General features: G+C 50.4%; 1 protein-coding gene across 1 annotated transcript; it reads right to left on the bottom strand.

Annotated features, from left to right (window-relative positions):
* Positions 1-1993: 1993 nt before the first annotated feature.
* On the bottom strand, positions 1994-10930 carry CLK3 (CDC-like kinase 3). The gene is made up of 12 exons (XM_010075259.1): positions 10782-10930; positions 8486-8693; positions 6234-6327; positions 5893-5959; positions 4958-5074; positions 4352-4518; positions 4111-4205; positions 3591-3720; positions 3037-3119; positions 2674-2753; positions 2449-2539; positions 1994-2186 (listed from the first exon to the last, which is right to left on the bottom strand). The coding sequence occupies exons 1-12, from the start codon at positions 10928-10930 to the stop codon at positions 2001-2003; spliced, it is 1467 nt and encodes a 488-aa protein (XP_010073561.1). The 3' UTR covers positions 1994-2000.
* Between the last annotated feature and the right edge of the window lie 26 nt (positions 10931-10956).

Below are 10956 nucleotides of genomic sequence, written 5' to 3'. Positions count from 1 at the left end.
ACCTTGTACAGAGCCTGTTGTGGCAGCTGGGAGAACTTCAGAGCTTCAAACGGTGCCTTTTCTCCAGGAGAGCTGGATCCCTTCTGAGGCTGAAGCGCAGGGACGTGTGGAAATGGCCACCTGCTGTCGTAGCTGCTCGGTCACTGTGCTCTGCTAAGCAGGCAGCGTCCCACTTCCCAAACCTAGTGACCCACTTGCACTTGAGAGGTGAGGATTTACAGCTCAGGCACTTGTCTTTCAGCTGCTTAGAACAAAGGCCAAGTGTATCAAAGGAGGAGGGAAGAAACTTCCCTGCTTGAAAAGAAGCAATTAATACTGTCTGGAAGTGCGGAGTGATGGGGGAAGAGCCAGCCCGTAGGACAGGAGGCTGGTGAGTGCTGGGCCCGCCCCCACAGCCCCCCCGAGCCGACCCACCTGCACCTCGCCGTATCTACCTCAGCAGGACACAGGGCTCTGCCCCTTGCTGTGTCTGGACCCCTGGCTCCCCTGAGCTTCTTTCCCTGACTGAACTGTGTCCTTTGGCCGTAGCGCTCAGCCGGGGAGGCTCATGGCTTGTCGGTACTGTGATGGGGTGTAGCTCTGCCCTTGAGCGGTTCTGGCTGGGTTAAAAAGGTGGACAACTGTCCCTTGGTTGTTGCTGTAGCACAGTGTTTGCTTTAGCCCCCTTACTTTCACTTTCCTTGCTCAAGACACTTGGTAAGAGAACTTGCTGTTTCAATTTCTGCTTTCTTTGAACCAGGCTGCAGGCTTTTCTTGCCCCTTCTGGGTTTGGCTATTAAACTGTAGATTGTATGCACTGAGCAGTAACGGCGTAGAAAATATTCAAGGCTTTGGCGCAAGGTCCTTTTCTGCCCCTGGCTGATGTTACGTACCCAGAAGGGCACTGAACCAGGTCAAGATGTTTTTTGCAGGGATGGCAGCTGGGATCAGGTCTATACTCACTCCTGGATAGCTCCAGGAAGCACTAAGGCCCTCTGCAGCAATACGGTTTCCCATGTTTAAGCAAAAAAAAATAAAGTGAGTGGTGTTGCACTCAGGAGGGTACAAACCCTCACATAAGGGATTCCCAATCCCTACCTGTGCCGTGTTTGGGGCACAGCAGGCAGCTTTGGGCTGGGTTTGGCACAGTTGATTGATGTGCTTACTTTCTGGAGGTGAGAATAGAGCTGGGTATTTGGCTGTACTTTCCCTCAGCTGCACAGGCTTACTTGAGGAAGTACTGGCCTTGCCCACATGAAATGCATCTTCTGTGCAGGTGTGAGCTCTTCTGGAGCACTCAAGAGACCCAGAAAGGGCTCTGGGTCCCTCCTTCTCCCCCTTCCCCCATGTTGCCAGAGTTAATTCAAAGAATGGAACACTTTTTTAAATGTGTTTGAGATAGTTTCTACCCACAACCTTCACCACCATCATAGGAACTGCCCGTGAGTGCTGCTCTGGTCACTAACACGTGAAAATCACTGCACTACGTCACTGCTTGATATTCCATTTGTGACCTAATGTTTGTATCTGCTGCTACTGGGGGATGTCCTGAAATAAAGTGCAACTATTCATGTGTGATATTCGTGTGCAGCTATTTGTTTGTCTGCTATCACTCTAGAGCCTGGTGCAAGCCTTCCTGCTGCTCTGTGCTGTTCAGAGGAGCAAGGGCAGAGAGCAGGGACCATTCAGGCTGCTCACCCTCATTTTTTACCCTCCTGTGAAGCAATTATTCTTGCTGCTTAGTTTTCAGTTAATTTTCCACAACTTCCTTTGCAGAAAAGGCAAAGGTGGGAGCAAGAGAACCCTATACCTGCCTACAAGGGAAGTATCAAACAATAAGAAACACTTTATTTTAACTTTACAACATATAAATAGACAAATCTGTGCTTTCCAATGTAGCTTTTCTTGCCCTCCCCTAACCAGGGTCCTTGTCGCAGTGCCCCAGCCTCTCTGAACTCTAAGAGAGCGTGTGGGGCTGAACAGCAGAGGCTAGACCGATCCTGTCTGTACAAATCCAGCTGTCATCTGCTCAGGTCCCGGCTGGCACCTCGCCCGCACAGCATCCTTTCCTCTGCGGAGAGCCCAGCAAAGAAGGGATGCAGGAGGGCTTCCGAGAACGTGATCCTCTGGGAAGGGTCGAATTCTAACATCCTCCTCATCAAGTCAAAGAGTTGTGCGTGCTCCAGTGAGTCGTGCAGCATGTATGTCTGAAAGAGAAGGGCAGGGGGAGAGAGAGGGGTGTAGCACTCCAGTAGGACAGGTGCTGTACCCTAGGCCCCTAGTCCCTGTCCTGCTTCAGCCAGACCAATAACATTCTGATTCGGAAGGTGAAAGTCTGGGGCTCTGTGAAAGCCAGTTACCCCCAGCAGGGCTAAGGGAAATTCCATTAGCTGATCTGGGGAAGGGAACTGCTTAGCAGTTCAGCCTTGCAACACAGCCAGCCCTCCGCAGCCGCGGAGCAGCACCTACCCCCAGAGGCTTGCAGTTCTCTTGGACGTATCTCCCATCAGATGTGTTCTCATCCCATACCAGGTTCCCGTTGTGGAAATATTTTTGCTTCCTGGAGAGGAAAGGTGGTGGTCAGTCAGGCTACTCGTGGGACGTTTCTTCCAGCACAGCTCCCATGTAGTTAAGACCCAGTGGTCAACTGGACACAAACAGTTGACTGAACTGAGGTCAGGAACAGGTTCTTACCGAGTTTTGTGGATCATGTGAGATGGAAGCGGCCCGAGGATTTTTTCCATCATGACAAGATGCTCACGATTCTCATGGGTCTGCAAAGGCAAAGAGCAACAGTGCATTAACTGAGGACGTGGAGATCTGATGACAAAAGTTCTGTCACTTATACAAGTACAGGGGAAGAAGAGACAAGCCTCCATCAGGAGCAATGCAGCTCCTGTCCGCCTCTACTTCCTCTTCTTCACAGACACAGTGAAGAGAGCAGAAGAAACCAGATTTTTAGTGCCTGGTCTGCATTTCCATTCCCTCCGCCTAAGTTTGAGCGCTTTTAGACATTAGGGATTCTTAAGGTACAGGTGCCTCTTGCAAGAATCATACCTGGAAGAGAGTGAAGCCACGGTAATACTCAAACAGAATGCAGCCGGTGCTCCAGACATCGCATGGCTGTGCCCAGCCCAGCTCTGCAGAGAGAAACAAGTTAACTTTGCGCTCCCAAAAAGTCCCGCCAGATTTCTACTAGCTCCTCGTTGACACTGCAGGGATCACACAAAGACAGACCTAGAAGTTATGTGTGCGCTTTCCAGTGCTGCACCCCAGCAAGAGGACTGTCAAGTCCTCCCAGATAGTTCTGTTTCAACTTAAGCTGACTCCACATTCTGCTAGAGCCAATTTGAACACTTCCCTGGTCTCCCAGGCTTTCTTCAGCTCTCTGTGCTCAGTGTCAAAGGCCTGCACTGTCCACCAACACCTTGCATACAATCAAGACCTTGGGACCACGGAGGCAGTGTTGCAGCAAGGCACAGAACAGGTTGTCCCCAAGAACTGGAGTGCTCACAAGCTGGTTTTCCTCTGGACACCATCATCCTACAGCAGCCCTGGGACGACTGTTCTCCTCCACCCACCGGAGACTCCCAAACCGCTGCGGTACTCACCCAGAATCACTTCTGGTGGACGGTAGTGCCGGGTGGCCACAATAGTGGTGTGGTGCTCGTGATCGAAGGTGGCACTTCCAAAGTCTGCCACACGGATGCTTGTGTTCCGAATGGATTTCTCCTCGCAGCTCTGCAAGCAAACGAGAAGTCCTCAGTGCAGCTAATAGCGGGTTCAGGATTAAGCCAGGCTTTGAGAGGAGCTGTCTAACCCCAGAACTACCAGGTCTGCACTAGTAATCAGAAGGATTTATAACTGCGAAGCTCTGAGTTCTTTACATCTCAGATCAGTGTTAATGAAAGCTGCCTGAACACTCCACTTCACGGACTGAAGCCACTGAAACAGTCTTAAGGCTTTTAGAAGACATGGGAGAAAGAAGAGGCCTGACTTCCAGTTTGTTCTCACTAAAGAGACTTTCAAGGCCCTGTGGGGCATGTACAGAAGAGGGAAGATCCAATTTCTGCAGGGAGGAAGACGCAGGCTATTCCTGGTCTATTCACTTCTCTCCTGGCTGTAACCTACCTTTTTCTCGTTGTACAGAGTATCAAAATCAGAGTTGACAAACAAGATGTTTTCTGGCTTGAGGTCAGTGTGAGTCAGCCGATTGTCATGTAGAACTGCACAGGTGGAAGGAGGAAAAAAAACCAGTATGTAAGAACCACACACCATACAACTCTACCCATCAAAGCACCAAGCCAGCTCCTCCTCAGCTCCCTCCCAACCCATCCTGGTGAGACATTATTGCCTAGCAAGGGTGACTTACATCTCAAGGCATGGCAGAGCTGGTAGGCCATGTGCCGGATCTGAGGGAGAGGGTACGGCTGGAAGTTATTCTCCTTAAGGAACTCAAAAGTGTTCTTGCCCAGCAGCTCAAAGGCAATGCACATGTGGCCATGGAAGTTAAACCAGTCTGACATCAGGACACACAAGCTGTGCAGAGAGAAAGACGTGACGATTCACCATAATTCAGGGACTCGACAGAACATGGTCCCAGTTTCTGGCTACTTCAGGAGTGGCTGGTGAGCCAAAGCTCCGAGCCATCCTGCTCAGCAGCACAGTAATCCCTCTGTGTACACCAAAGAGACCCCCCCTCCCCACTTTGCTCAACCACCTTTAGCTAAAGATCTCCAATTCAAGTGGGGCGAGGCAGCAGGTAGTTAGGGAAGTTTTAGTTCATTTTTCCTCACTAGGTCTGGGCATGTTTAAGAGTTTTAAGTAAACAAGTATTCAGTAGAACTAGAGACAGACTCCCTTCCAAAATGCAGAGGAATGAGACAGGTCCTCAGCCCTGTGTTTCTTTCGACATGGCCCAAGCAGACTGTCTGTAAGGAGGTGGTAGTGACTACCCAAGAGTCTTGTAGAAACTTACAATTTGTTCTCTTTGTCCTTCTCTTTGATTTTTTTCAGGACGTTAATTTCCAGCCTGGCTGCTTCTCGGTATTTCCCAACGTTTTTTATGATTTTCAGCGCCACCTGAGATTTGCCTCTGTAAGGGAAGAGACAAAAGAATGGAGTCAGAGAAAAAGCTGACGTACACACATCCTCAGTCCACAGACAGAGGGCACATCCCAGTTACTCCAGTCATGTTTTCATGTGTTAAGAGGTTTAGTAATTTCTGGGTCCCAACAAAGCTCTCAAGGTCTGCCAAAGATTTATGCTGCTTGACCAGCAGTTAAGTACCCACGTGGAAATTTGAAGTGAAAGGCTACTGCTGGGTAAAGCTCCAAAGAAAGCTGCAGCCAGCTCTGCACGCTCACCATTTCCTGACACAGCAGTCCGTAAGGCCACTGCGCCTCCAGCAGCCACCTCCCCTCTCCAACTGCACCAGAGAGATTTCTGAGGAGGCAGGAGATCCCCGCAGTTCTTATACTAAGCTGACCCCCAGGGCTCAGAGCCAGACAAAAGGTCAGAAAGAGACAGAGGTCAAGAGTAATCACAGGAGAGGTTAAAAAAAAAAAAAGAGAAGTACCCTGGCAGATTTAAGAGGTCACTTTCCCCGGCTGCCTGGCCCATCCCTGCAGAAGGGCAGTAGAACAGCCTGTTTCAAAGCTGTCAGCCAAGGAATGAACTCCCCTGTCTCCCTTCACACATCGGTCTGTAAACTCGGAAGGGCTGAGGTATGAACCAGGCCCCTTTCCCCTTGCTGGGAGAAATAACCTCTAGCGTAGTGACAAATGGTAGGTGACAACAGTTTGGTCCAGTGAGGTCCCAGGCCCAGGCAAAACTGGCAGCATTAATCCTGCCACGCTTGTGAGCGTGTTGCGCAAGGGACAGATGTGTTACCTGGAAGAGAAAGACACCCACCTGGCGTGGTCCACACACTCCACCACTTTGCCAAAAGTGCCTTCGCCAAGACTGCCGACAATTTCATCTAGGAGAGAAAACAGGAGTGGATGTGAACTTCAGAGGCTTGGCGGGAGCTGAGGTCCTGCAATTTCACAGCAATAAAATGTCAAAGCAAAAAATCTCTCTCACTGCTACACTCTTTAAAACTCAAGTGTCTATTGTCTACCTCAGGCAATTTACTGGTCAGTCCATTTTATAAGCAATAAAACACTAGAGACCCCTCCAGTACAATATGAGAGATCTCGTCTAACATGGGGATAGAAAGTAGAGAGGTAAAGTTTTACGAAAGGTGGCTGTACATCGCTCGTGAAGCCAATCGCCGATCCTGCACACCAGGTGGCCTTCCTTGTCATCTTCCACGCTCCTGCTGCGCTTACTGCTCTGTTGGCTTCTCTGTACACACCGCCCCCCGAAACGGCATACGACCAAGCGCGCACAGCGGGCAGTTCCGAGTGGCAGGATTGTGTTGTCATTCAAAGGTGGAGAGATGACGGTGCGTCGGTGGTTGGATTTTCCAGATCCCAGCATTTCATAAGGCACACAGCATATATAACGATAGGGATATTGCAAGGGACACGTCAAGACACAAACTAACTTCAAAACAGAAAAGTAATCAACAGCTATTGGTATGTAAAGAAAACTCCCTCATTAGCTACAGCCGCCTCTTAGGCAGGAAAACGCCCCCCTCTTCTCTGAAGGGAAGCAGCAGCCGGGAAGTTCCAGTGTTAGGTGGCTTGGCTTGGCACCACCACTCCCCACAGAGGCTCCGCAGCACCGGAGGATGCTGCCAGAAGCACGAGAAGAAGCAAGGCTTTGCCAGAAGAAGGTCATTTTCTCCACTGGCAAATGTGACGAAGGGTATACAGAAGCTGACAGTTTGGACAAGCTGTCCAGTAGAAGCCAGAGTAGCAGTTCTCCCCCGGTGCAGCCCGCTCTTTTGTACCTCGGTTAACAGATTGCCACCTACCCACAAACGTGCCCTGCCCCGGCTACCAGCCAGCCCTTCCCTTCGTGACAGAACCAGCTACCACACGGATCCCAAATCCATACTCCCGACTGGCTGCAAACAGAGCTGCTGTTGTGTATCGGCCTTAGGGGGCAATTTTAAGCCTGGGAGAAGTTTAGGAACAGGCCAGTTAAATGAATCCCCAGGAAGCGTTTCACTCCACTTCAGGTGTCTGCGAAAGGTATGAAGTCACGTTCACCCCTGCTACTGCTAGCTTCTACTGGAAAACCAGCCGAACGTTCCTGAAAGGACCCGGGCTCCACAAAGCAAGCTGCCCTAATTCCTGATCTTTTTCTATTTAGCCTTAAAAATACTTACAGTCTCTACTGCCAAAGAAATTAATACAAAGCTCTGCGTCCCCATGCCTGAGATTCTATAATGCTTCTCTTCTGTTGCCCCACATCCCCCAGGTAGTCCGAAATAATGAACTACAACCAAACCCCAGAAGGTCAGCTGACATGGAGGGGAAGGTAGAGAGGACAGTTGAGACAGCTGTGAGACTTCAGAGGATTTAGATCATGCCAGCCCAAACCCGCACACCGTTCTCATCGCACACACGCAAATCGCACTGGAACGTTTTCATCATAACCCTGCCTCTCTCTAAAACTAAAAAGTCAACTGGAAAGAAATAAAAGGAGGAAAGCAACAGACCCTTAGAAGTTCCCAGCCATGCAGATATCCACTATAACTGCAGGGATCAGGACTCTATCGTTTAGTTCTGATAACATTTAAAAACGACAAACTTGTGAAAGATGGAAGCGTTCCTTATACGAGAGAAGCAGTGAAGCAGAGACATTGGGTCTGATACCTCACAACACTTCCAGGGTATTCCCAGTCCTGGGACCAGCCTGTCCCCCCCATCTCCAAATATTCCCTGCTAATCCTTGAAAGGAATACTATGCTTCAAGGTAGAAAACAGGGGAGTTTCCAAAGAAGCTGAAATCCAAGGACACTTGGGTTGAAATAGGCAGAGAGGAGACGTGCACATCCTCAGAAGGTGGAAGCCCTTCTCTAAGGATGGTGGGACAGAGGTTAATAACCACAGGACTAACAGCTTGGGAGAACCCGGATGATTGATCCCATCTGGGACGGGATCCTGGCACAAAATCAAACCAATATGCCTTCCCAGGAGCGCTCCGGACCACCGCTGCATACCAAAACCCCCCCGAGAAGCAGCAGGATGCAGAAGCGAAGCCTTGGCTGTGTCTAAGCCCCAGCAGCCAGGCTGGCCCGCGGCCAAGGCTCGCCCTCGTTAGCTACCACGTGTGCACCATTTGGAGCTCTCCCTGATCCCCTCCCCAGCTGTACGGAACATAGCTTAGTTCCCTCACGTATTAAGGCTACAGGGGCTGGACTAGTAAAAACCAATAGCTACAAACGCTTCCTGCTTAACAAGACACAGATTTTGGACTGTACATTCCACATAATGAAAACAAACACAAAAAAATGGGATTAGAGGTACTCACCCAGAGTGTTCCGAGCTAAAAGGAGGCAAGAACAGTTAAAACCCTGAACAATCCTGAACACATTCTGGATGCTACTCACCGAGGAGCCACTGCTACAAGACCTGCTCCTGTGTTTCCGGCAGTGATGCTGATACTTCCTTGGACGGTGCTGCTCTCTGCCTCTGGATCGCCGCCAGTTTCGCGAGCGGGTCGAATAATAATCCTCTCCAAAAGATGGGCTTCGGTCTTCAAATCTGTAGATGTCGCTGTCCCGTCTGTATCTCCTCTGATAAGGCATCCTGTCATGGCTGTAACACAAACAAAAATGCGTTTATAAGCCTGGAAAAGCAGAAAAGGCAGAGTCCTGCCAAAACAAAGTGCTCTTGTTCCCACTCCCTGGTGTTGGGGAAAGAACAGCAAGCGTCCAAGCTTCAAACCACCCGTCCGCTGCAGCTCAAACACTGACCTTTTCCCAGCCAACTATCTCAGATAAGAAAAAGGAGAAAGTCTGCAAGAGAAAATGGTGTGGCACTCCCACGGTTCCAGAAGCCAGGGGTAAAACCACCAACTTGGAGCTCAATCTGAGCTGCCTACCTCATCTGAGCCACCTCCGCCACTGTCCGCAAGCATTTTTCTAACATCGCTTCTCCTCCCCCAGGAAGGACTCTCAGTTCTTGAACAAACGAGAACCGAAGGCAGCAGCAGTGCTCCAGTCACCACCCCGGGGGGAACTGGAGTCCCCTAGAGCCCAAGCCTTCAGCACACGCACGCGCACCAGCTCAACAGATTGTTAGCAAGAGCCAGAAGGAAAATGTGCTCTCCACAGTATAGTTAAGCTCCTGCGCCTCTTGCAACAGCCCAGAGCTGCCAGTATGTAACGAAAACTTTTGGCCAAGCTCATCTCTGCATCAGGAAAGGCCAGAAGACCTCAGACACAGTCCCCTTGTGTGAGTATTTACAAGCTGGCATCACACACACAGTTTTTAGGTACTCAGCTTCTGCTATGAGCCTACGAGAGAAGCCACGTTTTAGGTAGAAGAGACTGCAACTCAGAAATAACAACAGCATGTTGGCTTGCCAACGGTAAACAGCTGTATTGGCCAGGGGGATGCAGTCGGATGTACCCAGCTGACAGCAAGAGCAATGGCTTCTCCAACCAAGACCTCGCTGCAGCTGCTTCAGTCCGGAAACAGGAACTTTTGTTGTTTGTGACTCTGCTTTGGCAACTACTAGCTCTCTCGCTGACAGCTTAACAGGACGCACGTATCTGTGTGGCAGTTCATCTCATCTGGAATCAAGGCTAAAATTTCAAACAGCCTGCCAAGACAGCAGCGGCTCTAGGTCACTGCTGGACAATCCAGAACACACAAAAAAACCCTCAATGGCTCCGTTCCACCACCGATACTGAACTCCAAACACACCTTTGGGAAACCTCAGTATGTACTTCGAAGATAGAGAGGATTTAGAAATAACACCCTGAAATAGAGGAGATGAGGGAACCTGAGAGGGGCTCTCAGTCCGAGACTAAAGGGGCAGGAAGGTTTTCACGTAGCAAAAGCCATTTTTCATCCAAATCTGTTGTACGTAACCCATCAGATGAGAAAATGGGAAGGCTCATTGTGTGCCTCAGCTGTATTTCACAATCGCCTTTCTTCAAGTAAACAAAATCCAGGCTCGGAGGAGAAATTAATCTGTAGAACATGCCAGGAATTTAAAGATGAACTCAGCTCCCTTCTGGCTGTGCCTCCCCTGTTCCACCAGTGGAATGGCACCAGCTCCGGTACCACGGAGCAGTGAGGACAACCAGCCCATTTCAGCCGCACGCCGCGATGCGTCAGCACGCAGCTCCCCATTAGCGCTCCTGCCTCTGTTCCAGAACTCTCCCCGCGGCTCCCGTCATCAGAGACCTTATCCACCCTGCTCCCAGCGCCTAATTGTCCCTGTGGAAACACTGAACAAAGAGAGGATCAAAGGTAAAATCCAGAGCCAAGCAGGAAAGATTAGTTAGCGATGCTCAGCTCCTTTCTGACAGCATAGGTGAGGGAAAAGTATTGTTACTTTAAATCTGATTTGTAATAATTTCAGAAGGAAGCGGGTTGTCAGGATAGAATGATTTTAATGCTTCCACAGCATTAGAACTGGGAAACATGATTCCAGGGCAGGCTGTTCTCCCTCATTAACATTAAAGACATCGCTTTGGGGAGAACTTCTGCCCTAATGCAGAGGGAAGGCAGACACGATTAAGCCCTTTACTTCCATCCCTGGGATTTACGGGTTTAAAGCTGCTCTGCGGTCAGGAAACGAAAGCCTCCACCGCTCAGCGCTCGCTCTGGAAGGCGTTCAGAGTGGAGGGCGAGCGTTTCTGAGAGAACCGTCCCCGCTCGGTGTGCCCTCACCTTCTGGATCGCGACCTCCGGGAGAGATCCCTGCGCGGTGGGTCCCGCAGCCTCCCCTCGCAGTCTCTGCTCCGAGACCTCCTCCTCTTCCAGCGGTGCCCCAGGTAGCTCTCCTGCTCCGGGGAGCGGTACCTCCTACAGTGATGCATCTGGGGACACAGGGGTTGCCAGCGCT

The sequence above is a fragment of the Pterocles gutturalis genome, unplaced genomic scaffold (assembly GCF_000699245.1).
Source record: "Pterocles gutturalis isolate BGI_N339 unplaced genomic scaffold, ASM69924v1 scaffold15857, whole genome shotgun sequence".
Classification (NCBI taxonomy): domain Eukaryota; kingdom Metazoa; phylum Chordata; class Aves; order Pterocliformes; family Pteroclidae; genus Pterocles; species Pterocles gutturalis.
This window is presented reverse-complemented; position numbering and strand designations above follow the sequence as displayed.